Source organism: Manacus vitellinus, unplaced genomic scaffold, assembly GCF_001715985.3.
Source record: "Manacus vitellinus isolate BGI_N305 unplaced genomic scaffold, ASM171598v3 scaffold_3_pilon, whole genome shotgun sequence".
NCBI lineage: Eukaryota > Metazoa > Chordata > Aves > Passeriformes > Pipridae > Manacus > Manacus vitellinus.
In genome coordinates, this window is record NW_021940535.1 from 7,311,748 (window position 1) to 7,329,322 (window position 17,575).

General features: G+C 39.2%; 1 protein-coding gene across 1 annotated transcript in view; it reads left to right on the top strand.

Moving 5' to 3' along the window:
- The window catches only part of STAC (SH3 and cysteine rich domain), a 73,714-nt gene that overhangs the window by 31,633 nt on the left and 24,506 nt on the right, over positions 1–17,575 (top strand). Inside the window, exons 3-4 of the mRNA XM_008925141.3 lie at positions 13,512–13,612; positions 15,826–15,907. Coding sequence (XP_008923389.1) covers positions 13,512–13,612; positions 15,826–15,907 — 183 coding nt within the window. The remainder of the gene's footprint in view (positions 1–13,511; positions 13,613–15,825; positions 15,908–17,575) is intronic.

Below are 17,575 nucleotides of genomic sequence, written 5' to 3' on the forward strand. Positions count from 1 at the left end.
AGGTGAACCTACTTTACCAGGGGATTGGACTAGATTATCTCCAGATGTCCCTGCCAATCCCAGTCATTCTGATTCTTAAAAAAAGGGCTGTTGTGTAAACTTTTCAATGACAGGTACCAGTATATATTACTAAGTGATCCATAGTCTCTGTTTCTCCCTCCTCCTTTCCTTCACTAAATTTACTCATGAATTTAGGAGACTTAGGTTCTTGCTTCAGTTGATGATGACAAACGGCTCTGGTACCTAAATTTTCTAGGACTTTTGAGAATCAGTGTAAGAATTGCTTAAGTCATCTCTGACCTGCTGTTCTATGGTGTAGGGCAAGCAAAAACATTATATTTTGTTAATATACATCTGCAAAAAATTGGTGCAAAATAATAATTTTACCTTATTAGCTTGAAATTGAACTTGGCTTCTCCTACAATATATTTCCTGAGTTAATAAATCTCCCTAAGTGTCAACCTCCCCACTTTTGAGGGAAACCCTGTAAGAAGGTAGCAAAAGGCTTCTGGAAACATGAATTTAAGTTCACCAAACTGTACAGTGTGCAGTAAACCATTAGTTATAGACTAGTCAGGTATAGGTAATGTCATCTGGACTCTCCAAAATTTCCAAACTGATGAACAGATGGAAAGAGGTAGAAACACGTGTGGTATATGCAGTATAGGTGTGCTCCATCTGCTGATACTCCTATTTTTGATAAACATGACAAAAAGTATCCAATTCATACTGCCCCATATTTCTAGAGAAGCTACAGAGTGCCACACATTATCCTTTCTTTACATTATTATTTTTCTTTGGTAACAAAGAGTTAAACATACTTTAAAGCAAATATTGAAAAGTAAATGTTTAGTTTGTTTACCCTCTGGGAGGGCTTCCTCCTCTGAGATGAGGCAAGAATGTTATCAGTAAATTGGATAATCAGGAACTGCTTAGCTGAGAAAAGAGGATGGAAATATATTTTAAATTCTAATTTGTCCTTGAACAGCATCAAACATGTTTCACACTTGTTACTAGATAATTTTCAAGCTTACTGTAATTTTGGGGAAATTGCTATTAATATGATACTGCAATTAATCCTCAGTCAAAAGAGACTTTAAAAATGTTGACCAACATTTGCTGTTTAATTAGATGAAAAACAATAAAAATTTCCAGCACATCTACAATCAGTAATTTACTGTGATGTTAGCCATGATGATTTTTAACCAAAAACTACATGAAAACCCACTAAATACTCTAGTAGTGGCCATCACTCTTGAAATCAGCCCTAGTGAAGAAAATAATTGTAAGCTTAAGGTTTTTTTGAAGGCCTCTGGATGAAGCAGAATACAGGGGTTTTTTATGTCCTTCTACATACTTTTTCTGAGCTCATATGGGACATCAGGTGTTTACAGATAAGTAAATCAAATGCATCTTCATTAAAGCTGACCTTCTTGTAAAAACATTATTTTTCTATTTAGAGTCTTTGTCTACCAGAGTGCCACTGTTATATGTATAATTACGTTGCCACATAGTGACAAAAGCACTAACTGGTAGCAAAATTACTAGAAGCTTCACCTTACAGTGAGTTGCAGAAGCCTTAAAATGAGGCAATTAGCAGAAATGCTTTTGCAAGAAATAGAGCACTGCCATCATGTAGAGTAAAATGCCTACCCACAGTTGCTTGTTGCTGTCCTTAATATAGAAGGATGTTTCAGAGAGCAGTGATCCTGGTGGCTCACATGGAGCATCGTGTGTTTTTCTGCTTTGGTAATAGGAATGTAAGTAACTGCAACTTCACGAATTACCTTCTCTAAACTGCCAAATTTTTAGTTTTCCAGGTATACATAACCTATAACTGTTTTGCTCTTTGACATAAGTTTATCTTACATACTGAAGGATGCTGTAGACACCTGGATCCTGACTTCTAATTCTGAAGACTTGCTCAGTTGAAAATTACATTGTGATGGTTTGCATGCAATTACATGCAATTGAAAATTGTGATTACATTGCAGTTTCCTTTATAACAAGGAGGGAGTGATCTTGAAAATCTTGGAATAGTTTGTTTTGACCACTAGATTATTTCCTGTTTAATAGAAGGGTTGGAAGCAAGAAAGAAAGAGGGGGGTGAGGGGGAGGGAAGAAAAAAAAGAGTAGTTATGTCTTCCCTCCACTTCCTGCAACAATTTCATTTTCACAGCCAAGAGAGGAAGTGGCATACAGGTGGTATAATCACTGAGCCAACACGAACTACAGCATCATAGTCAGTATGTTCCTATTTGGCTTCCTGGAAATCACAAAAGAAAGGCTATAGATTTAATGCACACAGGACAATCCCTCCAAATGACGATTGGGTGTATTTATGGGGGGACTTTTATTTGCAGTGCTAATATTGCCTGTTTTTCTAGCTGCACCTCTCAGAAGTGTAGCAATCTTTCATATCCTAAGATCTGTGGCATATCAAACTCTCCAGACAGAGTTTATTCTGTCCCAGGTCTTTTTTTTTTTTTTTTGTGTGTGAAGCATGGGGAAGAATTCTTAACACTGCTGATTGCTTACAGCGCTCCATCATCAATGACCTTGACTAGGCTGCTTAGGGGTGTTCTCCAAGGGCAACAAACTCTTCGTTAGCTGAAAAAAACACTTAAGACATTGATGGGATTTGAACGTGTCTATCACAGATGCTATTTCGAAATACCCCATCTGAAAATTTGGACTGATTCTTAATCAAAGAATCCAAAATTACGTTGAGCTCTTGCCGAGGGAGAGACAACATAAAATCCAGTGTACAGAGGATCTGGATACCATATTTTATTGAAGAAACAATGACAATACAGATTTTATCCTGTTTAATTTTTCTCACACTCCCTCTCTCCCCACCAGCATTTCATTCCTGAAGTCTCCTTTTCCCTGCAGAGGGGTCACTACTAGCCTATGCAAGTTGGGCAGGAGGGTGTTGTTCCTGCTGTGATGCTCCTTGCAATTACTCTTCTCAGGTACCACTGGCCAGAGTCCCTGGCTTTGATGTCCATGGCTTCCTTATCTCCAGGGTCTTCCCCCGTTTCCCAGACCTCACCCCAGGGCAGGTTCTTCAACTTCTTTCTGGGCCCCCTTCTGCTTTCTGAGACTACTTCTTCCTTTCAAGAACTCACCTCTTGGCACCAGTTCTTCTTTCTGGAAACCATGTTCCCAGTTCCTAAAGTCTAAATAATGTATGTGCATAAGAACAGGACATGACCAAGCTTTTAACAAGTGGGTTGGTCTCCTGTCTCTCTATTAATTGGAGACTTTGGGATGCATCACTTTTGTTTAGTCCAAGTGTTATCAACATTTCCAAGCAGCCAATAGTGGTTGCAGCTTGCAGGTAGCAGTCTCCTGCCTCAGAGTTTGGGAGTTCAATTTCACCCATGCAGTTATACACAATTATCTGCTGCCTGTTTGTGTTCATAATTTCAGCTCTTTTTCACCTGTGACAGCTCCTAAATCTTAGTATCTGTTAGTAACATCCAGCTGTGTGCCAGTACCTTCAGACACATTGATCTGTTTTTTTTCTCTTCTCCCCGCAAAATCACGCCTTTAGACATCCCAACAACAGCTCCTCTTGCACTGGAAGCAATTTTGCTGAAACCAAGGTTGTCTCATGGGTTTTGCTGGACTTTTGTTATATGTTATATCATTATACACAGTACAACAGATAGATATAGCTGCTAAACCTTTACTACCCCTTATTGGTTTACTTATCTCTGATAGTGGTAGCACATTTATGATCAATGTTAATTAAGGTTTTTGGACAGCAAAAAACATAATCATGCTGGTGCAAACCACATGTGTAGATGAGAAAAGCTATGACTTGAATTGGCTTTGCTTGTTCCTACTAGAATCGAGGGTGAAGTCAGATTATGCAAATACTTTCTAACCATGGACAATTTATGAGTTATGCATTGAATTATTCCTGTTGATAGATAAAATCTTAGAAAGCAAATTTTTCATGGGTTTGATTTAATGATTTAAATATTTAGAAATAGATATTCCAGCTTAATATCTGCATTTTTTCGCTCCTCAGATTGATCCTGAGGCAGATAATGTTCTTTTTGCTTTGCTGAACTACATAAACTTCTGTACAACAATTTGACAGAAGTTTTCATATTCATTTCAACAATAATTGGTGCCCCATGGAAATGTATCTGTAGGTGCTTTCTAAACTGCTATGTGTCAAATAAAGAATTCTCCCAGGCTGTAACAGTGAAGGCTGAGATCACCTCTTTGAGCAGATGACAGTAGTAAATAAAGCATTTTTACTGCCCAGCCTCTATGATTTCACTGGGGGAAAAAATTAAAACAAACCAAAAAGAAACATACCTGCATTTGGTGAGAAAGGTTTCATTTGAATGTTTTTCCATTGGTTGGATATTAGGAAGAATTTCTTCACAGAAACAGTGTGATTAGATATTGGAATGGGCTGACCAGGGAAGGTGTGGGTGGAGTCACTATGCCTGGAGGTGTTTAAGGAAAGACCGGATATGGCACTTAGTGCCATGGTCGAGTTAACAAAGTGGTGTTCGGTCTTGGGTTGAACTCAAAGATCTTAGAGGTCTTTTCCAACCTAATTAATTCTATGATTCTATGATTCCGTATTTCCCACGTGGAAAAGAAACTGAAACACACTTTGTTATAAAATGCAATCGTAAAATTCTGAAAGGAAAAAACACATTGTGACTTAATGTAGAAATAAATTCTCTGAAAACTGATTCCAACAAACTGTTATAACTACCCAGTTACTTATGATGAATTATCTCTAGTTCAAGCAAATCAAGGTGTCAATTACCCTGTAGCTTCTGATGAAATCCTCCTCAGCTATGTGTGATCCAAGGTAAGAAATGGCTTTGGAGCAGAAACCTCTGTGTGTGGCCAGATCCTGACAAGCCACTAGATTTAGGTGGAAGCTCCAATTCCCATCTCCATCACTAGTTACTGTGAAATGGGCAAAAGAGGGAGAGAGAGGAATTATGGTCACGATAAGTCACACTTCAGCGTTCCGTGTGCAAGGCCCATCGCCACAGGCACTGCCAGTCAGTTTGTGCTAACACAGACCGGGAACAACACTGAGGCACTGCGTTGATGAAGGAGTGTTTTTGGTGCAGGAAGGAAGAGCCAAAACCCTCAGTAAGCTTGAAACAGCAAAGACCAGAGAGCAATGGGTATTTATATATCAGGGGTACTTTTTTTTTCTGTTTGTTTCTTTTTTCTTTTTTTTTTTTTAACTAAACCTTTCATAGTTCTAATTGATTGTTCTGATCTTCTGGCAAATAGAAGCCTCTCATTTCAAGCCCACTGATGATGATGAAGCCATGTAAGCAACAGGCAATGTTAAAAATCCATTAAGAGACCACTGAGGATATTAAATCCCTTTGTTGAGGACAGACTGTTCTTTTGTTTGCTGTGTAATTCTTTTCCCATATTTTCAGCAAGCTCATAGCCCTGCTCTTCATTTCACATCATAATTTTTGTTCAGATATTGGGTTTGTGTTTTCCAGCTCCTCTATAATGGTACAAGGCCCTTGAAAGACAAAAGTTTTGGCATATATAAGTGGCCCTACAAAATTCAACTGCTCTTTCAAACCACTTCAAAACACAGAAAAAAAATGTCTGCACCTGGATGACTTTGCATTTCAACATATGTAAGAACACAGGTGCAAATAACCTGAGCCTGCCAACAGACATAATTTAAAATCTTTCATCATCTTCATCTCAAGAGTTTACTAATATTACTGAGATCAAGTAATATTGGTCTGGTTTACTAATATTACTGACACCAAGCCATTGATCTCTGCTTGTCCTCAACTGGGACAACACACCAAGTTTAATTTCTCCATGTTCCCTTGTCCTGTTCAACTCTGCTACCATCATCATCTCTGAAGCAGTTCAGCATCACCTCCCATAGGCAAGTCTATGCCCAACTGTTCTAAGCTATTTGCCTTCTCATCAAAGCAACCCAGTGCAAAGACCTACAAGCACAGGCTCATTGGTCCAGAAAATTGTCCAGGAAAGTAGGCATTGGTATACCAGTGCCAGTTTGTTCAGAGCAGAGAAGGTTAGATAAGACTGATCATGATCAGTGTCTGGAGAACTGGGACTTTTTCTTTCAGTAATAGCTGTTAGTTTATTTACCATGGCGTTCCAGCATCTTAATTAACATTTAGATGATCAAAAACCTGAGATGATATTTTAAGAAGTATGGAGGTGGATATTTCCTTTCAGGGACAGACTTTTATAGCAAAGCTGCTGAATATGTGAAAAGTGCTTTGCAAAGAAAAAAACCTCTTGTGGCCAAATTTTTAAAAGACTTTATTTTAGCAGGGATATTTTTCATCTCTATAACAGTCTTGCAGAAAAACCTGCCTATTACTGCCTCATTTTTTTCTCAGCATGTCATTTCTAAAGAAAACTATGTCACTAGGAAGTCAGTTCTAATTTTATGCACTGTTTTGTTGCCTGCCTACATGCAAGGCAACTTTTATTGCTATTTGAACATTGGATATTGTTATGGAGAAACTGGGGTAGGCATTCAAATGGACCCGTACCTCTCAGTGACATATAATCTAAAATTTATTAATTTGAAAGGATAGGTGCCATGGTTGGATATCAAGTCCTGTTCTACAGAACATAAATATATAGGTTCCAGCTTCTCTCTACACCCCATTTGGTTTAGATTGACATAAGGTGGACTCAGGGGAACAGGACACTTCAGCCAATCAAGGTATCAGGTTCAGACCTGGTAGCTTGGTCCCAAATGCAGGTGTTCCGCCTCTAGTTCCAACATGTTGTTGGAGATCCCTGGACAGTGTACTCCCATCCCAAGAAACTATTGACTTAACCCACCCAAAACTCTGTACATTTTAAACTGGCACATTTAACTGTAAAAAAACCCCAAACCCACAACCTAATTAAAAAAAAAATCCATTACTAAACAGTAAAACCTTTGAAGACAATCCCATGCTGCTATTATTTATTAAACATTGCTTAAGTAAGATTTTTGCCTAGTTTTCTCTTTGTTTTTTTAAATATTTTTGTTCTATACATCTGTTATTCATGCATAGAGTGCCTTTGCCATAGTGTTCGAATGAGATAAGACTATCTAGTCAGGTCAAAAGAGAAGAGTACTCGTAAGTTCAATTTCATCTTCTTACAAAAGAAAAATTAATACTTTTGGATAGTCAAAATGACAATGCCAAGAACTGCCATAATATATTTTCTGTGGCTCAGTTAGGAACAATATGCAGCAGACCAAAAAATTATTATGTCCTCTTTTTGTTGCTTTTTTAAACAATCCATCTAGTCCTGTATTTAACAGTGGAAAGTGCAATGGTAGGATTGTTAATAGTACTGGTAATTTTATGTGAGATGAATATTTGTGTGTAAGTCAATGTAGCTGGCAACTCTGTGCCCATCAGTTTGAATTATCAGTCCAGTATCAGACAGCTGTAACTTCCAGCGCTCAGCCACCTAGGCTGCAGGAATCTGGGTTTGGGCTTTGGTCTATAGCTCACCTGATGACCAGATGAGGGTCTGTGCCTCTGTCCTCTCCACAATGTCATCTGTGGCAAGTGATGGGGCAGCATCAAAAAGAAAAAGAAGCAGAAGGGTGCCAGGTATTAGGACAGAGAAAAGGGGTAGTTCCCAAGGTGGCAGGAGGCACTCAGGGAGGCTAAAGGAAGAAAGGTGTTACCCAGCTCATCCTTATAAACCTAATGATTTGGGGGAATTAGGTTCAAGATTTTCAACTTTAAAGATGCGGATGTCCTGTGTAGAAAATGCCATTCTCTCATCTACTCACAGTTCTTGACTGAGAGAGAACAGGGGAAGGAGGAGGGCAAGCGTTTGTCCAGCAGCAGCCAGCCACAGGGGCAGGAAGTAGCCATAGAGGAATTTTTAAAAATAGTCATCCCTTTCAGCATCAGAACTTTTACAAAAAAACAATTAATTAAAAATGGAGGAGGGGGCATGAGAGGAGGGTGCACAAAGGCTTAGAGATGACCACAGGGGCACCAGTGCCATTTCAGGGATTTCCTCCTTCTAAGGTGACATTCTAAACTCTTCACTGCTACAAGACTGGCTCAGCTTGCTTAAAATTCTCCATTTCACATAAATTTTGGCATGGATGCAGCTTCCTGGTGACAGTTGTAAATACATTTGGGGAGAAAGGGGCAAGGCACTCATTATTTTTATCATTCTCCCACAGCAGAAGTTGAAGTATTATGGAAAATATGTAATTTTAAATGTATTTATTTTTGTAAGTTTTAAATAAAAACAATTTCTGACTGGCATGTTCTTCTCAGCTGGAATGATAAAAAATAATGGTTGGGTCATAGCTAGATTAGCTGGAGGTGACAGTCTCTCTGTGTCTTTTTCCCTTCCTCTTTATAGACCTGAATCTTTTTATGCTCTCTTTTTTTTTCTCCACTTTAACATAAGTGTCTAGTATAGTTACCTTTATACAGTCAGCGTAACATCACGTTGTTACTGACATATGCAGTTTTCTTTGAAATTTCTCCAGACTGTAGAGCTTGTTCTCCCTCTCTACCTATTAATCCTATGTTGAGTCTTGGAACAACAGGCAAAAAGCATCAGCCAGCAGTGATGTGACCATAGCTGTGCTGACCCAAAGGATGATACAGGTCGGCTTCACATGTGCGTGACAAGCAAATTCTCATTTGCATTCCTTGGAATAAATGTCACTTTCCTGAAACCCACAATAGTTATAGGAGACACAAAGAGTTGGAATCAAAATCTACCCTGTTTCCTCTGCCCGTCTCTGCCTCCAAATATTTCCATTCAGGCTGACTCCAAAAAAGGCTTAGATTTAGAAAAGTGATGCAGCGTGTCCTTTTAGTTGTATTTAAGGTCATATTATCAGAACAGTTTAAGTTTCAGTTTTCCATGACTGTTCTGGAAAACCTAGCCACTGGTTTAGCTATTCAAATGGGAGCTGACCCAGTCATAGAATATTTCTATCAAGGTGTTATTAAACATGACCTGATTCTGAAAACGCATTCTCAAAATGCATCCTTCCAGTGCTACATGCCTGGATACATTAGCTGGTGTCTGAGGAAAATGACTCATTGTAAGTTTATTTAAGAGCTACTCAAGTATTCTGACATGAAATTTCCTCATTTACTTTACGTGAAATATAGTTTCTTTTGTCAGTTTTGGGTTTTTTTGGTTTGCAAAAGGAATACCAGCCTTTACAGACCATGAGATAATTGATACATTAATTAATAGGACACAGAGGACATTTGTGCAAATGTCTTTGTATTTTTTCCCTATATGACTTTCATGATTACATTTACAGTTATGTTCATGAACACTGTAAGCCAGCTAAACATATGTAGTACTTTCCATTCTAAACCCCCAGTTTTAGAGTTTGCAATTTTTACAACTTAAACATCATCATCTGGACCAAAACAGTATTTGTGAAACCTCTGACAGTTTTACTCCTTAGTCTCTCAAATGAGAGACTTCCCATACAAGTTGTGGCAACAAAGACAGTGAGCCCATTGGAAAGCTCGTGGGGCTAATAATCACTTTGCATTTGGAATAAGGCTAGTGTGGTACTCAGGAGATGTTGCTTATGGAAAGTATACTGACCAAGGAAAGTAAAAAAGAAATATTGAATAGAGTTGCCTATTCATCAAGCGTTGTCTGCCCTGTTCAGTGAATGAAATAGTGTTCCTTGAATAAAAATAGTGGCAACCACATCCCTAGATTGTAATCAAAAAGTGACTGAGCAGAACTTTGTTCTAGCCTGCTCCATATTTAACAATTGCCTTAAGTCACCTCAGCAGGGGTCTTTGGAGAAGAGGGTAGGAGGAATGAGTGAGTACTATACCAGTATCTTCCAGCTTTGCTTTAAGGTTGGCATAGGGGAATATCTGCTGCTTGGAATAAACAATAGGCTGCAATCAAGCTGTCAGCTGTTTAGGGGGGCAGGAGTCAAACTAGAGATTGATGGTCAGGCTTGTAGGTCATCAGAGTGTGTTCAGCCGAAGTCCCTGAGCAGACTGTTTTAGTATCCTAGACTTCACTAGCTGGAACACTGCACCTTCCAGACATTGCTGTAACCATCTCAAATGTGAATTCTCTCCTTATGCTTCTCCTTCCCCATGCTTCAATCTACAGAAAGATTAAACCGGTGGGGATAAGCACACCACAGAGAGGTTTTCGACTGGTACCCTATGGCAGTGCAGTGAAATAATATAACTTCTCCTTAAATAGTCTGCTGTATTGTGTTGTTGTTGCTATTGCTATAATTATTACTATATTTGTCAGTGTCAAAATTTTTTTACTTTTATGAGTCATAAATACCAGTTATTTTCTACAATTTAATGTATGTTCAGGCAAAATTCCTGACTTTCTTATTCTCTCTGGGGGAGTTTATTGGCAAATAATGTTTCAACATATTGCTATATCCTATGCCACTACTTTAGGTCTAATGAAATAACTCTCTTATACTGGTGCATGACCATAGAACTCTCACTGTACTTACTCAGCTTTAAATAACTTCCTTGCAAAATCCATGTTCTGCCTTCTTTTTCACTATTTCAAACTACCAGGATGCCTTCCAAAACCAGCCCTATTCAGGCTTGTGCAAAGCCAACAAGCTTGCTTAAATGGGAGGCCAGAAATAGATGCAACAGATCAAACCCTGGTCTCATTTGCACCTATATCAAATATGACCTCTTCTCCTAGATGTGAGCTGCGATTGTGCCTCAGTTCTGAAGCTCAGGAACTTTTGGATCAGATACACTACTAATATATATCTGTCTAATCCCTGGTATGCAGTTTTGAAATAGCTTGGCCATAGTTCTCTGATGTGGTTTGATTTAGTGTAATGGGGATAAAACTGAAGAAGAAAGAATTATCATGTAGAAAAAAAGATGTGTCTTGTAAAAATGTCATTTTCAGAACTTGAGATATGGTGGTTAAGCATAAGTACAGAATAAATGACTCTATGCCCCTTAGTTATTCCTCAGTGGCAGGCAGGGAGATACATGAAAATTCTTTTCCAAGCTAGTCGCACAGCAAACCAAGAAGTTAGAAATGAGAATTAGTTGAAGATGAAAATTTTGGTAGTTATAGGCAATTTCATTTTGATTTACAAAGACTTCTTCTAGACATAAGTGTGTGACTGAAATGCTTTTCCTCTCTTTGAAGCCACTACTTAGCTACCCACATGTAAAATATGGCATTCAACAACAGAGATATAGTGTCGTTCTTTTGTAATCGTCTTACAGAGTTTTACATGACCACCAATTTCTGTTCTGGAAAATGTTGGGGGTTGATTTTTGAAAGCAGCACAGATATTTTACATTCATTTTGCACATCATTTGGGTGCACAATTGTATTGACAAATGCGTATCTTCTCTGATCACATGGTTATAACATGTAAGGAGCAATATCCACCCTGTAATATTAACACTAAAATGGTTAGAAGAGCATAACAGGAGAAAGAACTGTCTGCCTTTTCACAGTTGAATCTTAGGAGTAACTTGGTAGAGCAGGCAAGAGATATGCCAGTATAGACCAGCGTGAGGGGAGAATTAGATCCAGTGTAAGCACTGATGTGTTGCTAGGCAAGTATGATGCCATTTTTCTTTTTTCATTCTGCCTTATAAATATAATAAAAAAATGTGGAGGAAGAACTGTTTCCTCAATGCCAATTGTTGATCATCAGGAAGGGTGATTCAGCATTTCATCATCAGTAATAAAAGCACGAAGCTGCTGAAGTCAATATTGGTTTGAGCATGTGTAATTGAGAAGAAACTATAACTGAAAAAGTCCCCCCAGCACACTAATCCAAGTGCAACCACACAGGAAAAAGAAACAAAACAAACAGGGATGTGTTCTTCTAGTAAATTCTGTGTTTGCTAGGAAAAAAGACCCCAGAAAAGAGGCTAGATGTCTACATGTACCATGAGAGGGCTAAAAGGGACCAGGTAGGCAAGAAGCAGGGAGCAGTCAGTGACCCCACTCCACGGAAGTCCCTGGAGCACACCCTACACTCAACCCCATTCACTCTCCATCTCTCCAGTAGTCTCAATAAGAAGGCGGGGAGGTTCCCTATCCTACAAGAAGCACAGAAGTGAAACATCTGAGCCTGGCTCACTGCAACCACCCACAGCTACTTCAACCTGCCTTATCTGGCTTGGAAGTGCTTCAGGCACCTCTTCCCCTGAAAGTGGTCCTGTCAAACCTGGGATTTTGTCACCAACTTGATGAAACCTTCCCTGAAGTGCTTCTTTCAGACATGGTGTTTCACCGGGTGAATCCAGCAACATGTACACAGCACTGACTACTCAAATAACAAAGAGCTACATGAGTACTTTCAGATGTAGGATCCTTCTGACTAATATTCCTATCATGTCTGACTAATGAAGGCTGGTTAAAATGTCAAGAGTTTTTTAGGGGTTTTTTTACTACCTTATTTCTTACTCACTCCCACAGTGGATGATAATGAACTGACATGTTGTTTATTCATTTCATTTATACAGTCCTATGGGGATAAAAGAGTTGCTGCAGCATCACTTCTTCTGCATAGTTTAGGAAGTGTTACGGTTGTATGAATAAGAGTGACTGTTCCTGCCTGGAAGCAAACAGACTTGGGTCTGTCATTTAAGAGTAGGTTCACACTGAAGATAATGCAGAAATACTGTTGGTCAAGTAGGAGAAGTCTGCTTCTGTCAGGCAAAATTTCTCCTGTAGCTCCCCTACCTGTAACACAGAACTTTTCCGCTGCCAGTGAAGGAGAGCAGGATCAGACTCGTGGCATCCTCACTGCTCCACTTAGGGACACAAAAGGAGCCCTTTCTGCACCTCCTGAGCACTGGCCCAGGATGGTGAAAGTAACAATCCCTGGGCACAATTGTCAATATTGGTTTGAGCATCTGTAATTGTAAAGAAACTGTAATCGAAAAAATCCTCACAGTGCACTAATCCAAGTGCAACCATGCAGGAAAAAGAAACCAAACAAACAGGGATATGTTTGCCCATGGGTGGACAATGGCAAAGGAGCTGGTTTAGCCCTTGCTGCCCCTGGAGATACCTCTCACCCATGAAACCTGGCCTCCACTGATGGCCAAACTCCCCAGGACAGCTCCAGAGCCTGGGTGCTCCACAGGAGCATAGCCTTGCACAACTCTCATATCAAGCCCTTTCAAATTAGCAAAGGGATTTTGCTTGATGTTCACGAGGCAGAGACATCACTGATAAGACTATCATATGGCAGAGCATGATCCAACATATGTGTCTGAAGACAGTAATAGCATGGGAAAGAGCCCGGGGGGAAAATACCTAAAATGGAGAGGCTGTAAAGAAAATGTGTATATAAATGGGAATTTTAAAAAGTAGGTAAGGCAAAGAAAACTGTCAATATTTGCTCTACGGCAACTGACCCCGTCAGTTCTTTTAGGTCATTTGTTTAAATGCATGGAAACTATTGATTGTGTCTAATTAAATCATTTCCATGCATTTCACAGGGATAAATGCTAAGCATGGATTGCGCTGTAAGGCTTGTAAGATGAGCATCCATCACAAGTGTGCAGACAGTATCGGACAGCAGCGCTGCATGGGCAAGCTGGTAAGTGAGCAGCTCAAGGCAGAAAGAGAAGTGGAAGGCACCAGCTTGTGCTGGAACCACTTACTTTGTGTGCCTGACCCCCAGCTGGCATTTAGCTGGTGCCTTAACAGAACTGACACCAGATCACTTTACTGAGGTGGGAAACATAAAATCAGGTAGTGCCCTGTTATCAATTTGGTCAATTGCTACTACTCAAGAACCCAAACAAAACCAAAACACAAATCTGGTCTGCTTTGTGGATGTGAAAATGCAGTTATAGAATCCAAACTTAGCTAAATAACAGAATTGATTGCTTTGATTTAAACTGCGCTTGCTGCAGTGTAAATTTCTCAAGGTATACTATAAATTAATCAAAATATTTCAATGGAGTTTAACAAATGAAAAATCCTTCAAATTACTTTTTATTGTTTTTTCCACTGTTAGGACTTGAAGAAAAAATATAATTCATCTGAAAAGTAAGCCAAAGGGTATTTCACAGCATGATGACAAAGAGTTTGAAGCAATCTAAGCTGGCGGCTGAGAAGAGCAGGAGCCTGCCTCTGTATGGGCACAGCACCTTAGTTCCTGGGTTATCTTCTGAGCAGCAAAATCTCATGACTGACAATGGCAGTACACTGTGTCTGAGACAATTCTAACTCATCTGATTGACTTTTATGGGAATATGGGTCTTTTGGTCACTATTGGAAAAAAGACCATTTGGAATATGAAAACTGAATACATATATTCATGTTTCAGATGTTCTCAGATTTGTTGCAACTGGAAGGCACTTGGACAAATATGAGCTAAAAGCAAACAGTTTCACTGCGTTAAATGATGGAAAAAATGCAAGCATTGACTTGAAAAGGGCTACAAAACCCACCTTTCACTGGAAAAATCTTTGCTCTCCAAGAGTGTTCAGTGAAAGCTATTGTTGTTTATATCCCTGAGGCAAGTCTTTATGTATTTAAACCATAATCATAGTTCTAGCATGAGGCATTCTGGTACTGGAAGCTGATCTGTGAAGAGTTGAACGACCTTATTGCAAGCCTTGGACAAGCCGAATATTACATCAAGTTAATTGATTCATGCATTTCTTGATTCTGGCCTCAGATCTTGTGGTCACTAGTTTACAAAAACAGAAAAATAAAGACCGAAATTATTGGTCAGGAAGTTGTCAGCAAAGTCATAGGAGTTTTGTGAGCTCATGCTGCATCTGAATCTAGCTTGGAGGTAAACCAAGGCTGAAGAATCTGGAATGTATTCCTCTAAGAAACCAAGTTTGGCAGTCCACTCACTCCTTCTCAGCCTATACTACAGCTCATTAGCTGAAGAACTAGTTGTCTGTCAGGTTTTGATGTATACTGAACATGGGATATGGAAAATATGCATATCTCTGTTAACCTTTTCCACTTTTCACTGTGACTAGAAATTCTCACAGCCTGGAGACATTAGAAACCTAAGAGATCATTTGTGAATCTTTAATGCCTTGAAAGGCATTTGCAAAGATGCTAGCACCTTCATTTTGAGTACTAATCAAATGATTAGTACTGAGTTAAGATATTAAATAGAGAGTCAACAAGAAGTGTTTAACCTTCTAAGAATGTTTTTTAGAGTGGTATAGGGCACCATTATTTGCCATATTGTGGTAGCTTGAATTGTTATAGGACATTTCTCTACAAGTGTACATTGAGGGGATATCTGGTGACAACTTGGAGAGTTTTTTGAACTTACAAGACAAAAAAAAGCAGTGAAAGCTACAGACACTATGCAACAAAACTTAGAAAAACCTATAGAAAGGCTCTAAATTTTTTGGGTTTCACAAGTGTATATATGAGAACATGAGGATTTGGAGGTAGGGTGGGGAAGGGTAGTCAGATGTATAACAAATACAAAACAATGCCAATTCATGTTATATAAGAAGATAGGGAGAAGGAAACTTCCCAGAACCTCTGATGATTCAGCACTTCTGCTGCAATTGATTAGTGCTGCTTTTTTGTAAGACAAAAAAAAAAAAGGGGAGCTGAAAATTAGCCCTCCTTCCACATAAATACAGAAAATTGTTTTTTTCCAGGAGAAAAATCAAATAGACCCCTATCTCTAAACTCTACACTGACTGAACGACAGGAGGCAAATTTCCAGGCTTGTCACACTGTTACACAAAAGCTGAGGCTATTTCTATTAAATCAATCAAAGCAGCAATGCCCTTCACTTGTTTTTGCTTTTTCTCCCTCCAGCCAAAGGGATTTCGACGGTACTACAGCTCACCACTACTCATTCATGAACAGTTTGGCTGCATCAAAGAAGTGATGCCGATTGGTAGGTTTTGATTGCTTTTCCATTCAGTCTTCCTTTGGCAGTGCTCTGCAACAGCAGCGGCAGATTTCCAGCCATGGTATTTACCCTCAGCAGCCTTCCAGCTCCTTTCGGTGACTGCATGTCCTTCTGCCATCTCAGGAAAGGACCACTTCAAAGATACAAAGCTGGAAGAGGAGAGGGTGTGTTTGTTGTGTGTTTCACTCAATATATATACCCCATATACATACCTCTTAGCAATTACCCTGTTTATAGTAATAACTACTTGAGATCAAGGTAGGAACTTAGAAGTGAAGAAACACTTGAATACAGAGGTGAAGGTCTGAGCTAGGAAGAAATAGAGAAAAGACAGAGAGATCAGAACAGCAGGAGACATTCAAATTACTGGTTTGTCTTTTGAGGGATGTCACTAGGTTACTGTCTTTTTTCATGCACACTTCTTACTTTCCTCATATTTTTCCTTATTGATCATCTCTACAGATTTTCTGAGTATTTAAAAGACCATTTTCTGCTCACTGTAATACCATATTCCTGAAAAAAAAATCAAAACGGAGAAGTTAAATTTATTCAGGAAAATATTTTTCCCTGCTGGTACTCTAACCAGGTAAATCTGGAAGCGCAAAAAAATGAAAACCAAAAGTAGGCAGTCAGTTTAAAATTACTTGTCTGAGGACATCTGCATTGTTATTTTCAGCAGTTAAAAAAAATGAGTTGCAAGGATTTCATCAAAGCTTCTCTTTCCAAAAAATATTCATTATTTTTATCAGAAGAAACATTTTGAACAAACTCTAGCTAACAAATGAGAAGCACTTTGCTCTACTCAAAACCCAAAATATCTTGTATTTTCTCAGTTCTTTGGCTAAAATTTCCCTCCTTCTGCATAATGCTTCCAATGTACTGTATTTTACATGTCTACTACCTTGTATCACAAGGGAGGTTGAGGGCTAATAATGGAGTAAGTAAAAGAGAATCTGAACTGAGATTGCTTCTGCCCATTGAAGACATCCATTTTTTTCCATGGGAGATGACTTTTGTGGCCAGCTATGAGGAAGAATGGGAGTGAGAACTGAACAGATGTATGTCAGTGGGGTGCTGGCCTTTCTGGCAACACCTAGACTGAGCTGAAAAACCTACAGCACACCCTCAAAATCAGGTATCTTCTCATGCCTGCCTCCAGAGCCCATAAAGCTCCACAGTGGGGATGTCAGGACCTTTCAGGGAAGGTCCAGACCATCCTGTTTACATGCAATAGCCAAGCAGGAGCACTGGGAGGGTAGATGGATAAAGACAACAACCCACTCATACGACAAGGATGCTCAGGTACAATACAGAGCTTTTTCCTTCAAGCTTCTACTGTTGAGAGCAACCCAAGAGGTCAATGGTAGAAACAAACATGAACTAAAAGCTCCTGGTACTCTGTCTTCCTTACCTCAGCATAGGCAGCACCAGTGATGACTAGAGAAGAATGGCAGATGAAGAGAGCCAAGACAATGGCCAATAACTGAAAAGCCTGTCTGAGAGGAGAATAATCTTTATTGGAGTAGAGAGACAGCAGAAAATTGCTAGGAAAGGCCAGTTCCATTAAGTTTATCAAACACTTTTTATCAGGATAGTCTTTCAACTTGTGTCTAAGCACACATCTCAACATACTGGTAGAGGCAGATGTTCCTC